At 46.0% G+C, this 23,813-nt stretch overlaps 1 protein-coding gene across 1 annotated transcript in view; it reads right to left on the bottom strand.

Moving 5' to 3' along the window:
- PLB1 (phospholipase B1) overlaps positions 1-23,813 on the bottom strand; it is a 111,653-nt gene that overhangs the window by 21,046 nt on the left and 66,794 nt on the right. Inside the window, exons 30-37 of the mRNA XM_064295174.1 lie at positions 19,973-20,038; positions 15,723-15,783; positions 15,135-15,193; positions 13,415-13,482; positions 13,147-13,190; positions 12,808-12,907; positions 7,454-7,505; positions 6,300-6,380 (exon numbers count right to left, since the gene is read on the bottom strand). Of these exons, the coding sequence (XP_064151244.1) occupies positions 6,300-6,380; positions 7,454-7,505; positions 12,808-12,907; positions 13,147-13,190; positions 13,415-13,482; positions 15,135-15,193; positions 15,723-15,783; positions 19,973-20,038 (531 nt within the window). The remainder of the gene's footprint in view (positions 1-6,299; positions 6,381-7,453; positions 7,506-12,807; positions 12,908-13,146; positions 13,191-13,414; positions 13,483-15,134; positions 15,194-15,722; positions 15,784-19,972; positions 20,039-23,813) is intronic.

Below are 23,813 nucleotides of genomic sequence, written 5' to 3'. Positions count from 1 at the left end.
GTCTTTAGAAGGTCATTCCATTGCTCTATCAAGCTGGCTGCTTCAGGATGATGGGGAACATGATAAAACCAGTGAATTCCATGAACATGGGCCCTTTGCCATACTTCATTTACTGTGAAGTGAGTCTCTTGGTCTGAGGCAATGCTGTGTGAGATACCATGATGGAGGGTAAGGCACTCCATGAATCCATGGGTGGTAATTTTAGCAGAGGCATTGCACACAGTAAAGGCAAATCTGCATTCACAGAAAGTATCTAACCCAGAAAGAACGAAATGCTGCCCTTTCCATGATGGAAGCAGTCCAATGTAATCAACCTGCCACCATGTTGCTGGGCGATATCTTTAGGGAATGGTGCCATATCAGGGACTCATTGTTGGTCTCTCCTGCTGGCAGATTGGGTATTCAGCAGTGGCTGTAGCCAAGTCAGCCTTGATGAGTGGAAGTCCATGTTGCTGAGCCCATGCATAACCCCCATCCCTGCCACCATGGCCACTTTGTTCATGATCCCATTGGGCAATGACAAGAGTGTCTGGGGAAAGAGGATGACTGGTTTCCACAGAATATGTCATCCTATCCACTTGATTGTTGAAATTCTCCTCTGCTTAGGACACCCTTTGGAGCGCATTTAGTGAGACACAAATATCTTCACTTCTTTGGCCCATTCAGAGAAGTCTATCCACATACCTGTTCCTATACCTCCTTTTCATCAATTTTCCAACCATGTTCCTTCCAAGTCTCTGACCATCCAGCAAAACCATTGGCCACAGCCCACAATCACACAATCACACGTATGGCCATTTCTCCTTCCAAGCAAAGTGAACAACTCGATGCACTGTTGGGAGTTCTGCCCACTGGAAGGAGTTTCCTTTACCGCTGTCTTTCAGGGAGATCCTAGAAATGGGCTGCAGTGCTGCTGCTGTCTACTATTAAGTGGTACCTGAATATCATGCAGAACCACCGGTAAGCCAGGCACGAGTTTTATCTTCCTCAGTCAACTGATCATAAGGAACTCTCTATGAGACCATACATGAAGACTGGGAGAAGGTAGGTAATGTGACAGGAGTGGAGACCATGGAATTTTGGGCCACTTCCTCATGCAACTTACTTGTGTCTTCAGGTACAGCTTGAGCCTTATCTTGTATATACCACTTCCATTTAATAACGGAATGCTGCTGTGCACATCTGACTTTACGGCTCCGTGTCATACAATATCCAGTTCATGATGGGCAACTCAGGCTGCATGGTGAGTTGGTGGCCCGTGGCTAAGTGTTCAGCGTCTACTAAGGCCCAGTAACAAGCCAAAAGCTGTTTCTCAAAAGGACAATACATATCTGCAGAGTGTGGCGGAACTTTACTCCAAAATCCTAAGGGCCTGTGCTGTGATTCACCAATAGGAGCCTCAAAAAGGCTCCAAACAGCATCTCCATCTGCCACTGACACTTCAAACACCATTTAATCAGCTGGATCATATGGCTCAAGTGACAGAGCAGGTTGCACAGTAGCCTGAATCTATTGCAGAGCCTTTTCTTGGTCTGGGCCCCACTCAAAACTAGCAGCTTTTCAAGTCATTTGAAAAATAGGCCAGAGTAGCACACCCAAATGAGGGATATGTTGCCTTTAAAATCCAAAGAGGCCCACCAGGTGTTGTGCCTCCTTTTTAGTTGTAGGAGGGGCCAGACGTAACAACTTATCCTTCACTTTAGAAGAAATATCTCATCATGCTCCACATCACTGGACCCCTAGAAATTTTACTGAAGTAAAAGGAGCCTGAACTTTTGTGGGATTAATTTCCCACCATCTAGCACACAAAGGTTTTGCTAATAAGCCCAGAATCATTGACACTTCTTCTTAACTAGGTCCAATGAGCATGATGTCATCAATGCAATGGACCAGTGTGACATCTTGTGGAAGGGAAAGGTGATCAAGTTCCCTGCGGACTAAATTATGACATAGGACTGGAGGGGTGATATACAGTGAAGGTGTATTGCTGCCCTTGCTGAGGTAGGCAAACTGTTTGTGGTGTTTTTTTGAAACAGGTATGGAGAAAAAGGCATTGGCTTGATCAATAGATGTATAAAGGTACCAGGAGATGTATTAATTTTCCCAAGCAATAAAACCACATCTGGAACAGCAGCTGCAATTGGAGTCACCACCTGTTTAATTTACAATAACCCACTGTCATTTTCCAAGATCCATCTGTTTTTTGCACAGGCCAAATAGGTGAGTTGAATGGGGGTGTGGTGGAATTACCACCACTGCATCCTTCAAGTCCTTAGTGGTGGCATTAACCTCTGCAATCACTCCGGGAATCCAGTATTGCTTTTGGTTTACTAATATCCTAAGTAGGGGCAGTTATAATGGCTTCACCTTGGCCTTTTCTACTGAAATAGCCCTTATTCCACTTGTCTGGGATCCGTTGTGGTGGCTTTTCCAGTTGCTGAGTATACATATTCCAATTATGTATTCTGGAACCAGGGAAATCACTACAAGATTGGTTTGGAGACACACAGGACCTACTGTGAGAGAAACTTGAGCTAAAAGTCCATCAATAACCAACCTACATATGCCCTCACTCTGACTGGTAAGCCACACTGATGTTTTGGGTCTCCTGGAATTAGTGTCAGCTCAGAGTCAGCATCCAGTAATCCCTAAAAAGTCTGATTATTTCCTTTGCCCCAATGAATAGTCACTCTCGTAAAAAGCCATAGAACACTTTGGAGAAGGCTGGGAGAAAGATTAACAGTAAAAATTTTTGACAGTGCACTGGAGTCATCCCTCAAAGGCACCCGGCCTCTTCTGCATTCAAGGGGTTGTGGGTCTGTAAACTGGGTCAAGTCTGGGAATTAATTGAGGGGCTGTGACTCTCTATTCAAGTGATTCAAGTTAGACTGATGTTCACTTGACCCAGAATTCTTCTGCTTGTACATATCAGTAAATATTTAGCAGCTTTCCTGTCTATTTCACTCCTAGGGACACCATTACTAAGTAGCCAATGCCATAAGTCCATACGAGTCAGACTATTTTCAGTTCTAATTTGATTTTGCTGTCCATTACAATGACCATGCCCACCTTGTCTCTGTCAATTTGAGTGCCACCACTTGGCCCCTACCACTACAGGGTTCAATTAGCCCTATTGTAGTTAGGTGTCTTAGGGCAGTTCTCACTGCCAAATCTGACTTACATAAAATAGCAATCACAGCAGTCTTCAAGGATCCTGGGCCTCCCCCTTCGCAATTTTTTTTCTTCACTGTTGTGGTAAAAGTTGTGTCCTCTGAGCACTCCATGTGTGGGTCTGTGGGTCTAACCTGATACATCCACTCTAACACGCCAATTTCCCTAAGCCTTTGGATAACTTCTTCCAGGGTATACCAAGGCAGGTCTGGTACTTCATCTGGATTTAGTGTAGGCCATCGCATAATCCCTGCTTCAGTGAACCAACTAAATAAACTATTGGATTCTTTCCTAATTTCTCGAGCTGAAAGACTGAAAGAAGAAACCGCTTAGTGGGCCCATGTCAATAAACTCAGGCTGATCCAATTTTATGTTCCTTGCTTGATGGCACAGGGTTGGGTGACTGGGTGGGTTGCACCATTATACCATACCCTTAATAGCCATTTCCACACACATTCCCCAGGTTTCTGTTTGTACATATTAGAAAAGTCAAGTAGTTATTTTGGAGTATAGCATGCCTCTTCCTGGGTCACACTTTGTACTTCACCTTTTGGGGTTTGCTGGGACTTAAGTCTAGTTACAGGTCTAGAAGCAAAAATTGGTGGTGGGGATGGGTCCTGGGAACATTCAGGATTGTCTTATAAGGCATTTACCTCAGGCGAAGCCCCAGGCAACACCCAAGGTGCTGCTCCAATTGATATCTCAGACAAAGACTCCCGCACAGATGATCTCATCAGATGGGGGTAGAAGGGATAATAGTTTTACTGGGGAGGGCGACTTAGCACCTGAAGATGGAGTGATCTTTTCAAATGGGAGTAAGTGGGCTAGTTCTGTTGGTAGGAGTGATTCAATGGAATTTAGGGACTCAGTGTTCCCAGCTTCCTGATTATCCATCCATATGTCCCCATCCCAAGTTTCAGGATCCCATTTCTTCCCAATTTTCAATGCCCTCACTTTAACTTTAGGCACCATTCAAGGTTGGGAGTTTGATTGGTGTTGTAATTCAGCCACTCTTATAAGATTCTGGGTTTGGTTTTTGGCAATATCAGCTCTGTTACTACAAGAAATGAGGCTTTATTTCAGGGCACGAGTGGCAACTTTCAGGTCATTTATGTGGTACTTGAACTGTGAGTGTGAAGCCCTGAACTAATTTCTTCCTTTCTCCACTTTGTCTAGCAAAAGTAGGGCCAACCAACCAGCTTCCCTATACTGCTCATTCTGACAAAATTATAGAAAAGTATCAAACATGTGATTACCCAGAGCCTCACTTCTCACCAATACTTGATCTATTTGTGGAGATACTTTGTGTATTAATTTTGCTACCTTATACCATGGATTAGCAGCACCCTTTCTATTACTGGAGGCAAGTCATCATTGCCTTAAAGACTAGTCACACTTGAGAACCAATTTAGAAAACTCATCCCTAAGATTTTGTTTCTCTAGAACCACTCTTGGTACCAAATGTCTTAGGCTGGGTTCCCTAAAGAAGCAAAACCAGTGAAATGTGCATACATATACATATACATATACATATACATATACATATACATATACATATACATATACATATACATATACATATACATATACATATACATATACATATACATATACATATACATATATATATATACAGAGAGAGAGAGATTTATCTCATGGAAATGGCTCACACAGTTGTAGAGGTTGGACAGTTCCAAATCCATGTGTCAGGTGTCAGGCTGGAGGCTTCTCATGACTCACATAGCTGCAGGGGCTGATGAACCCAAGATCAGCAGGTCAGGTTGCTGGCTCACAGGCTGTGGAGGCTGATTAATCCAGGATTGGTAGGCAATATTGCAGGTAGCTGGCTCAAGTCCCCAAAACCAGAGGTCAAATAATGATGAGCCAGATGCAGGATCCATAGCAAGCAAGTGAGTTTTGCCAGAATATCCATATATGTATTGGATACAGACCCACCCCTGAGGAAGCTCCCCTTACAGCTGATTGACCGCTCATATCAGATCACATCATGAAGGATGACAATATTACTACATAACTGCCAAACTATACTATTACATAGCTGCCAAACTACATCTTTACACAACTGTCAAACCACAAAGAATCATGGCTCAGCCAAGTTGACTCACAACCTTAATCATCACATGGCTCCGGCATCATTTTTGGCTTCCAGGAACTCCTGGAGTCCAGGACATAACGACATTTAAGTCCCTATGGGGTTGAATTACTTCTGCCTGTAGAGTATAGGGTTGCTGTAGGGTCGCTTTGAGTCAGAATTGACTTGACGGCAGTGGGTTTGGTAGAGTTTGGGTTGTAAAGGCGAGAACAGAAGTGAAGGAGCTTGCAAGAGCTAAACCTGTGCATGGGAGGAAATTCTTATCAAACCTTTGGTACTTGGCCTCCTCAAGCCTTCCCTCCCACCTGTGACTGTCAAGCAGTTCACTGCAACCTTTGAGTCAGGGCAGCTGAATTTTTCCGGTCACATAAAATACAGGCTGTCTCCAGGTTAGAACAAGATGTATTCCTAAAGTTGCAGCTTCCAAAAGTTTTTAAGTCTGGATATATCTTCCCATAGAAACTACATTTGGAGTGGGATTGGGTTCCCAAGCCAGCCTACTGAAGTTGGTTAACTCATGATGTCCCTGAAGGGCAGCAAGCCACACTACCAGGACTGGTTCAACTTATCCAACCTTTTTTTTATAACACTGTGTTAGTCTTCCCCTCCCCATGACCTGCTCCCTGAAGAACAAAATGGGGGCAGGGACTGCAAGTGGGCAGGGGGTGGGGAATCTCTAGCTGTCTATCTGTCTGGATACCATGGAATAGTATTTGTGTCATAGAAAGGCTGCCTGCTCAGACATGTTCAAAGAGCTTGGCTAGATGCTTCTTCTGGAATTGGGGCACCAGCACAGTGGCTTTCCCAGGGACCACTCAGGCAGTGGAAAAGGCCAGGCCTCACCTGACACTCGTGAGCCAGAGGCTGGCCTTGGCAGACTCAGGTGCCTGGAGATTAGGCAAGGGTGATTCTCATGAGAGAGGACTGTGGGAAAGGCCAGGGCCCTGGGCAAGGACAGCGACAGAGGTCAACAGCTCTACTCCTCAGGCCCCCTATGATGTTAGTCAGAGCATACCGGATTTTCACAATAATGACACAAATCGTTGACCCCGATGAAGAGTGTGATCAACTTCCAGTCTTTCTCCAGGTTCATTTCCTGAATGGACAGAAAATCCTGAGTTTAGGCCTTGGAAGAGCCACATGTAGGTAGTGCTTACCATGCGAGACAGCCCCTGAGTGTTTCTATCCTCCTTAGCTCACAGTGGAGAGAGGATGCAATGAGGCCTTCCCAACCCCAGCTCGGTGCCTGGATAAGGAGCTCCACAGACAAAACTGGGCAGCATGTGCGTGCGCGTGTGCACACAAGTGTGTGAGTACATGTGTATGTGCGCTTGCATGTGTGCATGTGTGTGTGCCTGCTCACACAGTAATAAAGAGCTCTTTTAACTTTGAAATTCTCTTCAGAAAGCTGCAGTCCATGGTGCAGGCGTGCATTCCATATTTCCTTGAGCCCACGAAAGGCCAAGTGGATTAATACATCCCTGAAACGTGATCTCAAGGCCTTCAAAGGAAAACAAGGGCAAAAAATGCCTCCAGAAACAAAAGACCAGAGTTGCTTCTTGGAAGAGTTCTTTGGGTCTGGGTCTGGGGAGGAGGAGATGAAGTGAGAGCTGTGCATGGACGGAGAGGTGGTAGGGAGGGCCTGGAGCAGTCTGGTCAAGCAAGGAGCCTACTTTCCTCCCAGACAGCACCATAATAGGAGTCCCGCCAGGAGTGGAATTCTGAGACATAAACAAAGAGCATTAACAAAAAGTGCTGGTGAGAAGTTTCAAGGAGCTGGGTGAGCAGAGTGGGAAGGAGGAAGGATTGGAATGAACAGCCCATTTTTAGGATTCAGCGTTTACAGAATAGGGCTCTGCAAGCCAACTCTCAGGTAAAGTGGGAAGTGGCCAGAAGCCAAGGCCACAATCTCTGCCAACCCTCCGCTGCACTTCTTCCCCCTCAGCCAGCCCTTGGGAGTGGTGGTGGGGAGCCTGGATCAGGAAAGGCAGGCAAAGTGGGAGCCTTTGGGGTAAGACCTACTTCTCATGGGTGTAGCTGGCCTCTCAAAAAGACAAGCCTAGAATAGGAGGGCTGTGGTACAGAGGGGCTCTTTTAGAGCAGTGATACCCTTCCCAGTCAACTGGAGGCCCAGCCCTTTGTAGGGATGGCCTGGGGCCCTGTACTTACTGGACTCCTCTTCATTCGCTCCACCAGGTCCCAGGCCTGGGCTGGCATGTCTCTACACAGGGGGAAGAGAAACGGAGGTCAGAGATGGCCCTGGAGCAAGGGCTCATGCTGTGGAATTTTGGCCTGGGAAGAGAGGCGCTTCAGGAAAAAAAAAAAAAAAAAGTTGTAAAGAATGTACTGAAAGGCTTTTGATCTCAAGAAATCTCAGCCTAGCAATAATGAAAGAGCTGCCGGGGGCCTTGGAGCCACACCAATGCAGCCCCGTCACAGGCTTTCTGCAGGGGCGCCCTGTTCTCTTTGACCACTTGGGTTGGGATCTTGTCAATCTTCCCATCAGGGATTTTTCCGTATATTTTATCAGGCTCTTTTCTTGCAAGCTGAGCCTGTTCGTTTCTTATTCTTTTGCCTGTTTTAAAAATAACCTTTTGTGTATTTGAAAAAAGTCACAGCCCTGAATTATCCCTCAGCTCTCTCTCTCTCTCTCAGGCTTGATGACTTGTTTAACCTTCACTTCTAGGCCCCACTCTCTGTTCCTTAAGCCATTGGGTTATTCTTCTCTTCAGTTACCCCAGATTTCCCCACTCTTCTCCATTGTTTCACTGTTTTTTGTCCTCCCAACAAAACAGGATGGAGACGAGAAATATGGGGAGGATTAGTTCAGTGCTAGAATTCTTGCCAGCCATGTTGGAGACCCAGCCACTGCATCTCATGCACCACGACCACCCACTTATCAGTGGAGGACTGCATGTTGCTATGATGCTGGACAGGTTTCAGCAGAGCTTCCAGACTAAGATGAACTAGGAAGAAAGGCCTGGAGATCTACTTCTGATAATAAGCCAATGGAAACCCTTTGGATCACAATGGACAATCTACAACCAAACATGGGGATGGCACAGGACAGAGCAGTGTTTCTGGGTTTCATGTGTCTGGGGTCACCAGGAGTCGGGGGCAGACCCAACAGCAGCTAAGAACAAAGTTCTTCCTTCATCCCCCAGATGTCCTCCATAAGTAAAACAGTGCCATTTGGCATTCTGGATAAGAGATATTTTATGTCAATGGAATACTACTTAGCAACAAAGAAGAATGAACTATTAATACACACAACAAAATGGATAAAATTCTAAATAATTTTGCTGGGTGAAAGAAGCCAGACAAAAAAGAATACATACTCTGTGGTTTCATTTATATATAATTCTGGAAAATGCAAGCTTTTAATCTATAGTGACAGAGCAGTGGTTGTCTAGGGCCCAGAGGTGAGGGGTGGGTGAGATAGGGACAGGGAGGGGCAGGAGGGAGAATTACAAAGGGCCATGAGGAAACTTTTAGGGGTGATGGATATGTTTATTATCTTGATTGTAGTGAGGGTTTCACAAGTGTGTAATATATCAAAACTTATCAAGTTGTACGCTTTTAAATGGTACAGTTATTGCATGCCAATTATACCTCAATAAAGTTGTTTTTCTTTTTTAAGATATGTACGTATGAAGTTATGTCAGCAAAGGGATACAGCCAATGGAAACTGCTGTAGAAGCCATAAAAGCAGCAACAGGTGAAAGATGGGCATTTTACAGCTCTGCATGCCCACAATGAGCTAGGACGGAGCCCAGCACACATGGTACCATCCCTGTTCTTGCTTCTCATTAAGAAAAAGTCATACAAGTAGGATTATATCCTATACACTATTGTTAGTGATGGTTACATCAGAGAGCCCCAAAGAAAGCCTGCCCTAGTTAAAGATGACCACGGAAGTGCCTATAACCTTTTAATAGGTTCAGTACGTGATCAGGGGTATTCACGGGTGATGAGCCTTCATGGGTCCTAGGGGAAGTTAGGAATGTTTTTTTCTTCCCCTCTTCCTAGCTATGTTCTTCTCGTCCCTCAGGCTCAGCTCAAGTCCTGTCTCCTCTCTGAGACCTTCTCTGCTGGCCTGGTTATCCATGCCTCCTGTATTTCCTTTTTCTTTACTCCTGGCAGGAAGAGCCCTGGAGGAGAATCGTGGCACCTGGCTTCTACGTTCAGCTCTGCTGCAAAGTTGCTGTGTGGCCTTCCACAAGTTACTGTATCCTGCTAGACCTGATTTTTTTCATCTTCTAAATGAAAAAGTTGGACTAGATGATATCCGGGGTCCCTTCCAGGTCTGCATCTGTATTTAGACTGCCCAGTTCACGCTTTAAACTTTTCTGTTCTTTTAATTGTACTTAATAACTAAGTGCCAGATTATTTCAGTCTGCAGTGTTGCCACACACAATGCTGATTTTTCCCCAAAGTTATTTCCTGTTAGTCTAGTCTCCTTAACTAGACTGCAAGCTCTTTGTGGGGAGGGAGTTCGCCTTTTGATTCTCTTGTACTTTTTAGGAACCACCATGGGGCTGAGTCCTTGGCAGGTATTCAGATAAGTTCTTGCTTATTGATTGATCAAAGAAGATTAGGTGTTGAATAAAACTTTGAACTAAATATCTTAATAATGGCAAACTTTTTGGTATGTTTATTATGTATTATGTACTGTTACTAAGTGTTTTCCTTGGATTATATGTCTCCTTTAAACCTTCTGATAACATTGAGAGGTAGGTATTATTACTATCCCCATTTATGGATGAGGGCCACCACATGTCTGTCAGTTTGCCATACTGCGGTGGCTTGCGTGTTGCTGTGATATGAGAACTATACCACTGGTATTCCAAATCCAGTGGGGTCAGCCATGATGGACAGGTTTCAAAGGAGCTTCCAGACTAAGACAAACTAGGAAGAAAGACCTGGCGATCTACTTCCAAAAATTACCCAAATAAAACCTCATGGATAGTAACAAAGGAAAGAGACGCCCTCCGTGAGACGGATTGACATAGTGGCAGAAACAATGGACTCAAACATAGCAATGATCATGAAGATAGCAGAGGACTGGGCAACATTTTGTTCTGTTATACATAAGGTCGCCATGAGTTGGAGCTGACTGAATGGCAAGTAACAACAACCTAGATGAGAAAGCTAAGACTCAGAGATGCTGAGTGACTTGCTTAAAGTCACACAGCTATGAAGTCTCAGAGTTGAGACTTGGAAACAGAATTTTTAGTTGCTTGCTATGGTATTTATCTTTCTCCTTAGGTGAACTAATTCTTATCTACACTAATAAACCACAGAGTTCAGAGAAAGGAAAGTCATAGAGTGACTCTCCAATCTTACTTAAGTCGACGCTTCCCTCTCCTTTCCCCTAACACTAGAGACATGGAGGCACTGAGACACAGAGACACTGGAGAGAAGCTGTGGGTTTCAGTTTCTCCTCCTGCCACTGACTCCACTCTGGCGGAGGCTGAGGAGCAGTAAAAAGAAAAGGCGGCAAGAGAAGTGAAAAGAGAAAAGGGAAAGGGACTTGAATGTCAACAGATTGAGGACTCAACCCCTGGTTAAGGATGCTTGGGCTCTATAATAATAATCAAATGATGTCAATGATAATAATCATAACAGTAATTAGATGTTGATATAATGGCTCCACAAAGCCCAGTATTTTGCAGAAAAGTAAGTTCCTCCTGCTTATGATGTTGAGGAACTGACATCGCTTCCTGTGGCTGGAAGGCGCAAACCGAGCGTGGGGCCCACATTACCGCTTCTGAAAGGAACGCTCCCTGTAAACAGAGTGACTCAGGCTGGTGCCGTTTCCCTGGTGATCTGAGTGTAGCAATCCTTCTACAAAGCAAATACGCAGCATGTTCCATGCAGAAAATCAATGAACTCTGTCAAGCATTTTAGCTTTAATTATCTGGGTTGTTGTCGACAACAGAAATCTGAGAGAAAACAAACAGCCACCATGTTGTTTTGGGGGCCCTAACATCTAACTGTCTTGTGTCAAAACACAGAATCTTTTTCAGATCAAAGACTCTGAGGTTCTGAGGCCTGGGCATGAAGGAGGGAGGGCAGACGTCCATGGGGAGGTGCTGAGAGTCACCCCGCCCACCTGACCTGTGCCTCTGTGGGGCAGGGAGGGCAAGCCGAATCAGCCTCCGTGATTGCTCAGAGACAGTGCCTGGGGCCTAGCAGGACATTTGTCAACTCAAGCCACCTCCGAGCACTGTCTCCTAAGCAGGCCGCGACAGCATAGTGGTCAGAGGAGAAGGTCTGGATTCAGGCTGCCCAGATCCTGGCTCCTCTGATATAGAACTCCTTGAGTGACCTTGGGCCATTAAGGACACTTTCTAAGGCTCAGTGTCATCAACATCGTGCCTGCCTGGAAGGGAGTGGGGACTACATGAGTGCAGGTATGGAGCAGTGGGTTTGCAGTGGGTAGTTGGGCCTTTTGGTCCTGGTTCTGAGACCAGGGCCACACCTGAGGCCAGTGAGTGGGGGCTGACCCAACTACGAGGGACCACCTGGGGCCAATGCTGCCTAAGCCTCAGGAGGCCATGTCGTGAGACCGGTAAAGGCCTAAGAAGCTGGGGACTCAATGGAGCTCTCAGGCTGGAGAGTGCAAACATCTGGCTCTGGGAGGTGAATGTCCATGGAAGCTCTATGCTGAAGAACACACCTCCCCCACCCCGAATCAGCCTGGGGGATAAGAGCCCGAAAATCCATCAGAAGGCACTGGCACCAGAAGCCGCAGAAACCCTGGACCTGGTAGACGGCAGAGCTGGGGGAAACAGCAGCAGAGGCCAGGAGAAGCTGAGGCCAGTGTCTGCTGAGCAGAGAAGTGGCAGCAGATAGGTCTGAGAGCAGTGGGCTGAGAACTAGCAAATGCTTTGGACTGCGACAGCAGCCATGAGCAGGCCCAGACAGCGGCAAAAACCCCAACCAAAGGTACACAGGGCCTGTCTACCAAGCCCGGGTACACCCTGTGTAGGGGTTGCCCTCAGAGCAGTTCTGCTTTGAGAGACGCTGGCCCATGACTGTCCCGAGGCTGCTGGTTGAAAGCTGGACCAGCAGCAGCGAAGGTAGCAGAGACAGCCCACAGATGTGCCAGCCCAGTGAGTAAGCGTCGATTTCTCACCATGAAGCTGTTATGCGGAGTGAACACAGATTCCTCTGTCATTTGCTGTTTACTTTCCTTGTGCTAATGCTCTGGGAGTGTCTTGTGTGCTCTAGCTCTGAGCGGATGAACGCGATATTGCTAGTGAACAACGTGTGTGCACCATGATAATAAATTTGCATTGTTTAACCTGTGGGTGAGTGCATCACAGACATAGGTTGTGTACGCTGCAACAAGATAATCCATGTGGAAGTTTCAGCACCCGCCTGGCACACAGGAAGTGCTCCACACAGAACCAGGCTCTCAGACACCCTCTCTCCTACTCCTGTTTCCCGCCCTGACCTCCCAGTTGTGCCCTCCTGTTTCCCTCCTTTCTCTCCCTCCTGTGCCCACACCTACTCACCGAGCTCTGGCCCCATCCACTGCTGCATTCAGCCCCATTGTCTCCTCCTGGGTACCAGTAGAGAACCCAAGGATGTGAGGGTTGAACTTCTTCAGGATGTCTTTAAAGAGGGAAGAAACAGAGAGCACAGGTGAGAGGCAGCAGGAGCCCCATGGGAATTGAGGGGGTATGCAGTGTTGGGACACAGGTGTGGGCATGAGGATTCTGGATCTTTTCCAGGCCTGGCTGACCTGCCTCCTTGGAGATAACCCTCTTGTCCTTTCCTCCAGGGTAAAGGCCTGGCCTCACTAAGGGGCTGTTACGGCTATAACGATGGTTCTCATTAGTGTTGCTACTTACTGGGCAGTGTGGTGTGGATCTCCAATACCCCATCCCCTCCAATGCTGGGGAAGAGAAAGCACATTTGTTAAAAACACCCCTACCTGCTGCAGCCTTGGCACATCCTTCCTGTCACCCTTAGGACTAACACGAGCACCGAGGTGTTTCCCTGTGTCTGGGTACTGGCCTGTGGGAACCCAACCTCCTCTCTGGAGGGGCAAGAGGGGAAAAAATACCATGCCTCTTTAGAGAGTATCATCAATAGAAAAGGAGTCAGGAACGTCCTCACCTCCAGGAGAGTCCCCTCCAGCGTGTGAGTAGGTCACTGGAGTTGCTTGGTTGGGCTCCCACAGCTGTCTGTGAAAGGCAAAGAGAAGGCTCTGGGCCTGAGGTACAGGCTGAGGGTGCTAGGAAAGGCCCCTCTTGCCCTGAGGTAGGGTCTGGGTTTGCCTTTTGCACCAGCTTTTCTCCAGGCCGTCAGACCCTTAAAATCTGAGTCATCTTGACACACTCTTTCCCTCAGTTCCCTACACACAACCAGTAGTCAAGCCCTGTTGATCCTTCCTTCCTAACAGCCACCACTTTCTTTTTCTCCCTTTGCCATTGAGGACACTCTGGCCTCCTTCCTGACCTCAGGGTCTCCAGTCCCTGTTCCATTCGCAACAACAGGGCAACCAACCTGCTCTTCTGAGCACACCTCTTTATTTATGCCTCCCCACTAATCTGACCTTCAATGGGTCTCCCTTGCCTACAAGGTCAAAGCTAAGCCCCTTCACCAATGTTTGGTAGTGCCAGAATCTGGCTTCCACTTTCCTTCCCCACATTTCCTTCCTCCTTCCCTGTCCACACAAACCCTCAGGTCCAAGCAGATGGCGCTGATCACCATTTCTAAAGCACAAAGGCCTTGGGCTGGCCTGTCTCCACTACCACCCACTCCATCCCTTTCTGTGATGCTGAGTGCCCTCTTTTCCAGTCCCTCGGATCTCTGATTCATTCTCTAAGACTCTTGTCAGTTCTTACTTCTGCTATAAAATTTTCTCTAAATGACTGCCATAAAAAGAGAGAGAAATTCTTCTTAGACACTTACAAATGTAGTATGATCACCATAACCAGTGAAGCAATACAAAGATTTTCAAAAAAATCGATAATCTATTCATCTTAAAAATCTCGCCTGCACCACTGATTCTATATCCCCGCCTTGCGTCTCACACAGACACATACCACCAGAGCTAATCAAAGGCTACCAGCCTGGTGTGTATCTTGCCACAGCTTTCTTCATGCTCATTCCAAAAGAAAAACACATTCACACACATATGAGGGTGTTGTTTGTTTTCACAAAAATGAATACCCTATTTTGAAAGTCCTGTAGGTCACCTGTATGATGATGTATCTCTCTCTGTGCGAGCTTTTTGTTTTCCCAGCTGGACATGCTTTTTGTGGGCCATGACTGTGTCTCATACTTCCTTTCCCTCAGAACTGCTCACAAGGCATCTTGCACAAAGCAACAGCTGAATTGTTGGCTAATTCAATTCATTTAGGGAGATTGTGCTATATGCCAGGAACTGGGCTACCTCTGCCCCAAAGAATGCATCCTTAAATGGAAGGAGGGCGTTGGCAGTGTGTGAGTAAGACCTACGCTCTGTGAGTCTGGGTAGATGGAGATGAGCTCCCAGAAAAAGGCAGGCAGACTTGGGTAGGTGGTATAACACATACATGGAATGCCTGGGAACAGTGAAGAAGGTGGAATTGTTTCTATCTGGGGATTGAGGAGCCTCATGGAAGAGGCAGTGTTCGAGCTGGGTGGTGGAAGGATGGAGTGACAGGGTGTTCTAGGTTGCCTGGTGATGTCTCGTGGCTGCCTGGCTGTATTTTAGTGCCTAACACTAGTAAGCCCTCCATAAATGTTGGCTAAATGTTGAATGTGGGGCCAACACTCCAGAAAAACTAATTCTGCACGGGGCCTAGCTGTGTTCTGAGGCGTCATCCTTGGCTCATGACTCAGTACTCACAGTTAGCGAGTCACCCAAGGCAGCTACCACTTTGATGTCTGCTGGTTGGAGCTTGTGAACTAGAGGAGACAAGAAGATAGATGGTCAGGGGTCTTCCTTTTAAAGCACAAACTTTACCAAGAGTCTCTGACTTTGCTATAGTCTCCAGGTCCCCATTTCACTTATTTTCTGCCTAAGGCTTTAGCAAGCTGGCCTCTTCCAAATTCATCTGGACAACCAAGGCACTGAAAGTAATGGGCTCAGTCACCAGTGTCCATCCTGAGAGGAGCCTAAGAGTAGTTCAGAAAAAGTTCTAGCTGCAGGGGTCATGTAAGAGGGGAGCTAGGACCCTAATCACTGACTGTACTCACTGGGTAAGGAGGTCTCAGGGACAGGATTATGGAATGGGAAGTGTGATTTGGTGAACAGACCTGGGCGCCTTGGCATGGGAGGCCAGCCACTGCTGTAGGCTACCTTCTCGTGGGCTGTCCGGGATCATGGGAATCAGTAAGGTCTGTTTGAAGCTCTGGGGTGTGTTTGTAGGGTCTCCCTTTGACCCAACACTCAGCACTGCCCTTGATTGAAGGGGGTGATGATGTTTTCACTCACCCGAGGTAGGAACACTGTTGGAAGGGCTCCAATCCATGCACAGGAAGTCACTGCCCCAGTTCTAAATCAGGGAGAAAAGATACAACACCCAACAGTCAGTGTGTAGGGAGATAAGTTTCAGCCTGAGAACTATCTAAGGAATTTTCTGGTAGAATCTAGAATATATTACTTAGGGGTGCATGTGAGGCTAAGAACTGTTAGTTGTATGTGGACTAAGAGCCTTTCCAGTTCCCAAGTTATCTGCACTCTAAATGGAACCAGGAGCTTCCCCAAAGCAGGAGAGAAGTCAGTGAGGTCATACTACAGCGCTCTCCTGAAGAAGCACAGGGTTTGGAGATTCTAGGTGGTTTGGTGGTGGTGTTTAATAGTAAGCTAATTGACACTTATTACAATGTTAGGGCCCAAACCATAATTAGTTACAATCTTTTTAGGAAAGCAACATGAAATTTTTACAACTGCAAGGCTCCTGGTTTCTGCATATCTTTTCTCTACACGTGTATATCTATTGCATATTTAACTTCAGAGGTACCAATTCCTCGGGTGTTCATAAATTATGTAATGTCTGCAACACTGGATACCTTCAGCAAATTTTCTAGTGTCTGTGATATGCAGCACAGAAATGGCTAGTACCAGAAAGCCGAGGGGAAGAGAATCTCTTCCCCAAAGTCCCAAATATGTGCATGTCCCCAGGAGGGCCTGAGGGACAAAGCCTATGGCAGAGCACAGAGTCAAATCAAACCCATTGCCATCCAGTCGATTCCAGCTCATAGCAACCCTATAGGACAGAGTAGAACTGCTCCAAAGGGTTTCCATCTTTATGGAAGCAGACTGCCACATCTTTCTCCTGTGGAGTGACCTTTCACTTAGCAGACAAATGTTTTAACCACTGAACCACCAGGGCTTTGAGCACACAGTAAAAAAAAAAATAAATAAAAATTTTTTTTTTTCACAGTAGGGCCCCACAAATAGGTGTTGACTGGCTGTCTGATCCTCCAGGGCTTAAATTGCCAGAAGCCTTTGAAAGTTCATCTCATTTGCTCCGTCAGATGACCTTAAGACAAGCTTTGTTAAAGTATCCATATCACAAGAAACCAAAAATGAAATTCATTTTAAATATAATTTGCTTGTTCAATCTAATTCAGTTTATTCCAAGGGATTATTCAATTTATCACACAGATGGATTCCTTCTTCTGTTTGGAAGGCCTACTGAAATCAAGAACACGCTTGTGCACAGATGACAAATATCCAGGGGAAATGTGCTTTTTAAACAAGTTATATAGCCCTGAATGCTTTAGAAATAGCACAGGTAGTTGGCGAGCAGGGGCAAGCACTTTCTACACAGATTAACATACGCAGGTGGGAACTTGACCGTGTCATCTGTCATAAGGGAATGAATGTATCCGAATCCCCTGGGGATCTTGTTAAATTGCAGATTCTGATTCAGTAGTGCTGGGGTGGTGCCCAGGACTCTGCGTATGTAACAAGCTCCCTTCTTTGTCTTCTTTAAGTAGCAAGGTATTAAAAAACCTCCTAACCAGCTGCCACTGAGCCAACCCTGACTCATAGTGACCCCACATGTATCAGAGTAGAACTCTGTTCTATAGGGTTTCCAATGGCTGATTTTTTCCCCTGAAGTAAATTGCTAGGCCTGTCTTCCTAGGCCTCTCTGAGTGGACTTGAGCCTCCAACTTTTCATTTAGTAGCCAAGTGCATTAGCTGTTCGCACCACCCAAAAACCAAAACCAAACCTGTTGCCATCAAGTCGATTCTGACTCATAGCTACCTAGGGACTCCAAAAAACTTCCTAGGTCTGGGTTTTTAATTCACCTAACAGCAGAAGCAGAGATACTTGAGACTCTAAGAAGCAAAAGAGCAGACCCAGACCCATTTTGCTCATCATTGTATACCCAGCACTTAGCACAGCACCTGCTTCATTTAGGTGTCCAATAAATAATTGTGAAATACATATATGCATACATACACACATAGGAGTCCCTGGTAGTGCATATGGTTAACGTGGAGCTACTAACCTAAAGATTGCCACTTGAATATGATTGAGAGAACATATCTGACATTTCAATTATAACGGCTTTTTGAGAGAGTCCAGAGAGGCTGAGTGATGGCACAACCCCCAGCTATAAAGCTTTCTTCTCACCAACTCTCCTGAACACTGCCCCTAGCCCGGTCTGCCCCAAATGTGGTTTTCATCAGAACTTTCCTTCGTTTGTTTGAATTTCTCTTTATCTATATTGTCGTTAGTTGCTGTTGAATCAATTCATGGCAGCCCCATGTGTGCAGAGTAGAACTGCTCTATAGGATTTTCAAGGCTGTAACCTTTCAGAAGCAGATCTTCAGGCTTGTCTCCCGAGGGTTTGAACCACCAATCTTTCAGCTAATAGTTGCGTGCTTAACCATTTGTGCCACCTAGAGACTCCATGACTTTCCTTTCATTGATTAAGAAGAAGACACCATGACTCCCCAGTGCTAGAAGTCCACACACCTCTGTTAGGTTTTGAGGCCCTTCATCATCTGGCCCTTCACTACCCATCCAGCTTCACCCCCACTCCATTTCCCAACAAGCACTTTTCATTCTCTTATGCAATTGGCTTTCTTCTAGTCTCCTCTGCCATCCTCAGAGCCATGACTTTTTCCTGCCTCTGTATCTATACTCATGCTGGTTCTCCACTCCTTTCCATTCGTTTATATCCTCTAATTCTATAGTCCTAGCTCCGGTCCTTTCTGACTACATCTGTGTGCTCTCACTTCTCCCCTCACCAAACTCCTGTTATTACTCACACCCCACAGCTCAGCGTCAGTTCTTCATTAATTTCATACAGGTTAGTCTCAGCTCTTGAGCTGGATTATAAAAGGCCTTTCCTCAACCACTCCTGCTGCCCTCCAATCCATTTGCCACACAGCAGTCAGGGAGGCCTTTTTAAAATTTGACCCAGATCATGTCACCCACTCTGATAGTTTCCTACCTCTCCCGACGTGAAATCCAACCTTCTTATTGTGGGATTCAGGCTCCGAGTGATCTGGCCCCTGTGCACCTCTCTGATCTCATCTACTCTGCTCACCCCCTCTTTCACATGCCTAATCAATCTGACCTTCTTTCTCTTCCTCAGATATACATAACTCAGCCCCACTTCTGGGCCTTTGTGCTCCCTGACCCTTCTGTCTGGAACTCTGCCTTCAGGCTCTGTAGGTAGCCTGTCCTTTTCATCATGCATGTCTCAGCTCAAAGCTAACCTCCTCCAAGAGACCTGGCTTATACAACGAATGTGAACTCACCACCCCCTCCATTGTCACTCTTTCTCTTTTCACTCTCCTCAGAGCTATCCTCACTATCTGAAGTGATCTTGTTTCTTTATTTAACTATTCATGTCTCTCCCCACTAGATTGGAAGTGGCATGAGAGCTAGGACCCATATGTATGGTTTACTCTTCTATCCCCCTGGAACAATACCTGGCATATAGTTGGTGCTCAATAAGTAATGACCTCTAACTCCCCGAGGGAAGGCCCATGCCTGATACTTCTCTGAATTCCCTCTAGCACAAGACTGGACACACCATAAGTGCTCAACTAACCCCTCCAGCCCCTAGTACAAGGCTGGACACACCATAGGTGCGCAGCAGACACTAGCAATTAAGCTCCTGTCCTGGTGGCCGGCAGATCTGGTCAGGACCAGGCCCATTCTGCAAGGCCTGGTGTGGTCCAGCATCCTCCAGGCCATTTGGGAGTAGTCAAGAGTCTCCTGAAGCCCCTAAAACCGTGAACCCTGAAACATTTGGGGTTTTCCAAAGCTAGAATGATTGATTTGAACCAAACAAGCCCTGGGGCTCACCCAGATATGTGTCAGTTTCCCATTGGCCCCAGCCCCTGGAATTGAGTTCCTTCCCACTAGGATTCTGCCTTACAGGAAGTCAGTGGTGTATCATATTCACTGCCTCCCCCTCACCCCTTCTCAAAAGGCTGGGCTACCTAATCAGAAATGATGAGCACATGACTGCAAAGGTCAAAGAAAACTGATCCGTAGGCATTTCCTCTGGTTGACTGGTGGCATCAGGTAAGCATTTGTGGACATGTTAAGACAATCCTGGGGCTTAATTTTTGTACATTCCAAGTCAAGTATGTAAGAAGGGTACATTTCTGCTTAAGCTGACACTCTGAAACCTGCACCACTGCCTAAGTCATCAGCAGGTGGAAATGGTTTGTGCCTGAGAGAGGCCAATGTAGCTGGAGGTTATTACCTCAATGGCCGGCTTGGCAGGGTACGTGTAGTTGCTGTTCCGGTAGGTTCTCAGGAAAGGATCATTCTAAGAGAGAAAAGAAACCACAGGGTTATCTAATGGCATGGAAGATGGCTTAGAGAAGGTAAGAGCGAAAATTCTATCCTCTAGGTTCATTTAACATGATTCTTCTGTATTTAAATAGAAATAACTGTATAAACATCATTTCATTATTCCCTAGAGGGTTTTACATAAGAGCTTTGGCTAGGGCTGCACAAGAAAAGACCCTGAAAAGGATTCAGTACATATTCTCAGCAGGTCTCCATTCTTTCATTTTTGCCTGAGCAATTGGCCACCTCCCTAATTCTCAGAATTATTGATTTTCTTTCCTTTGTAACTTCTCTGGCAAGGGATTCATGTTTCAGCATTTCTCTCTTTTCCAAAAATTATTATGATTATTAATATATATAACATCTGTTATGTCTTCTTTTTGCCTCCTTTGAGCTGTACATCTGACCCCTTCAGTTGGCTTCACACATTTTGGCCTTTTTTTTCTCAGGAAACATCCTCTTCATTTCCTACTCACCTATTTCACAATTGGCTTTTCACACAAGCCTTGTCAAGAACCCATGACCATCCAGTTTCAGGTGAAGGGGTTAATCAAAAAGGAAGAAAGAAGTAGACAAAGGAGAAGGGGGGGGGTGGGGGGAGGAAACAAGCTAATGAGAAAATGTAAGAATGATAGCAAAAGAAGACCAAGTTAATAAGACTGAGATTAGGAAATGCCAAAGCGGGCCCAGGGCTGTGAACACTTTCACAAAACGTTTTCAGTGGAGTAGAAGGGCTATGAGCTGAAAATTTGGGGATAAAATGGAAATATGAAGGAAGAACCAGAATGTTGGGGGAGGGGTCCTTAGAGATCAATTCCAGGGGTTGAAAACTGACTGCTCCAGGCTGAACCTGGCCAGGAGGTGTTTTCTTTTGTTTTGCTTTAGTCAGGATGGTGTTTAAAAAAGAAGAACGCTGATACATTCAGAAGAGGGGAGCCCCCTTCAGTTCTGGCCCTACCATCTCCTCTTGTCTTACACTGACCCATTCATACAGACACGTTCTTGCCTGGCACTGGAACCTTCTGGCTTTGCAGTCCATGCCTGCCTCCATTTTATAGATGAGAAATGACTGGGGACCAGAGTGGGACAGGGACCTATTCCTGAGAGCAAGCAGTGAGTACAGAGCTGGGCCACGACCTGACCCAACAAGTCTCTTGCCTATTTTCGCTCCTCACACTGGAGTCAGGCCAACAAAAGGCCCTGTTGGGGACACAAAGAGGGAGAGGAAGAGTGGGACTCAGCAGTCACCTTGAAAAACAAAGTCTATGTATGCAAAGCTCTCAGCTCCCAACACAGACCTTGGCTCCCTAGGGCACCAGGCAAAGTCTCTCTTCTTCTTTCTGAGTGTCAGTGTTCCTATCTGAAACATGGTCAGGAGAACATTCTTTCACTGAGAAGCACTCAAGGCCAAGGGAAGAAAGTCTATCCTAGACTGTCCTCAATAGTGCAAGGCAGAAGAGGGCTGACAGTAGCATGTCTGCTTATCTAATTAGGCTTGTCTGAGGTTAGTGTCACCTAGCGTCCCCTGAACATTCATATTCCTATATTTTATAAATAAGTGACTAATATTTGTTGAGCATCTCATGTGTCCAGAGCATTGTTCTGGGTGCTAGGAAGAGGGGATGATACAAAGAGGCTTACAACCTAGTCAGGCAGATAGATAGACGTGAGCAGCTAGAAGACAGTGAAGCACCAAAGAATAGTGTATGCAGTAAGTGCAGTAATTGCTGAGGAATGGCTGCAAGATCCCTCAAAGACCAGGCTCAATGGAGTATGTGTGTATACACTAATTATTGTTCTCCTCCCATTTTAAGGGAGCCTGACTGAGATTAGGCTGGGGTAGTCCAGTGATTACCCAGAGTGACCTGCACAGGAAGAACCAGCATGCAAAGACAACCCCTGTCCTTCTGGGAGTGCTGAGAGTCACACTGGAGAGTCTGTTTGGTTATAGATCCCAAGGCTGTGGAGGGGCTGGCAAGGGGACACAGAGCCAGATGGGTCAGAGATCAATAGATGCTGGAATGCCATGGGGAGTGAGACAAGAACAATGAGAACAGGATCAGGACAGTGACAGGGAGGCAGACTGGGGTGCCCAGCGCTTGTTTTTAGTGACCACTGACTGCATGGTGAATGCATGAGTCAGAGTGGTTTGAAGGCCTGGAGTCAAGCAGATTATGTGGAAGAGGGGTTGATTTAAGTCTGACTGGCTCTGGAGGGTTAGGCTTGTATCAGTGAGTAGAAATGGATACAGGATGAATGCTAGCACAGGACAGTGTTCTAACAGCCACAGCTGTGCAAAGGCAGTGTGGCTCACCTTGGGAGGTAGAGCCTGGACCACCACCTAATGTGAGTCAGGCTGTTGGGAAAAGGTCGCGTAAATCTTGGTGGCATTGTCAGATGTAAAGTTCCACAATGAAGGAGTGGTAATTTTCTTCTGTGCTGGCCAGACCAAACCAGCCAGGCCTGGGCACCAATGAAAAGGGGGCCATGTTCACAGAGAGATACCTACACGAGACATTGGAAGCCCTGACTGTGATGCGTGGCTGAGAGGACAGCAGCTATTTGGTCTGGAGAGAGTCAGCTCTGGGTGGGGCATCAATGGTAAAAGGAAGGAGTACATGATAGTCACTACATAGCTGCCCTCTGATATTTTCTGATTCTTTTCTATTCCATTAAAAACTTAGGGTTCGTGACCTGTTACTTTGATTTCACAGCCTGTTAATGGGTAGCCACTTGGCAGTTGAAAAGTACAGCCTTAAGAGAGAGCGGAAGCTTAGGCAGAGGCTAAAGTGATGCTTGGGAGAGAAGGGGTAAGAGATTCAGTTATAACGAGATCTCTGGGTGGCACAAATAATTTGTGCTTGACTACTAACTGAAAGGTGGTGCCATGGAAAAAGGCATGGCAATCTGCTTCTGTGAAGATTATAGCCAAGAGAGCCCTATGGAGCTCAGTTCTACTCTGTAACACATGGGGTCACATGAGTTAGGACTGACTTAATGGCAATGTGTATTGCATCAACAGAAATCCAAAGCCTCTCCTGTCTGAGAGTCTATGGTTAAACAATTCTTTGTTGTCTTATGATGGGAAAGTAAAACTAGGTAGCCTTTAACATGCAAGGTACTGAGGATCTGAACAGGGTGGTGGTGGTGGAAATGGAAAAGCAGGCAGGTGGGAGGAGCATTAGGAAGAATTCTATCAGATGGGGCACCTGAAGTTTCATGCCTGTGTAACCATGAAAACCCCAATAACATAGACAGAAAAAGGAAGTCCTAAGGGGAAGAGAATTTGGGAAGACAAATATTTAGTTGCCATTTAGACATTCACTGCTAGAAACATAACTTTTTGAATGAAAGTTGAGTTTGAGGTAATGATGGAGTCAGGGCAGTATTAGGAGATTTAGAGGCCCTAAGCATTAAAACCCATTACCGTTGAGTCAATTCCGACTTATAGCAACCCTATAGACAGAGTAGAACTGCCCCATAGAGTTTTTCCAAGGAGTGTCTGGTGGATTAAAACTGTTGATCTTTTGGTTAGCAGCCATAGCTCTTAACCCCTATGCCATATAGTGTCTCCATCACAAGTAATTCAAAGTAGAAACAATTGTCTTAGTCATCCAGTCGTCTTAGTCATCCAGTCGTCTTAGTCAGCTAGTGCTGCTATAACAGAAATACCACAAGTGGATGGCTTTAACAAAGAGAAATTTGTTTTCTCACAGTCTAGTAGGCTAGAAGTCCAAATACAGGGCAACAGC

This window comes from Loxodonta africana, chromosome 12 (genome assembly GCF_030014295.1).
Source record: "Loxodonta africana isolate mLoxAfr1 chromosome 12, mLoxAfr1.hap2, whole genome shotgun sequence".
Classification (NCBI taxonomy): domain Eukaryota; kingdom Metazoa; phylum Chordata; class Mammalia; order Proboscidea; family Elephantidae; genus Loxodonta; species Loxodonta africana.
The sequence above is the reverse complement of the archived record's forward strand: the minus strand, read 5'-3'. Positions and strand labels throughout refer to the sequence as shown.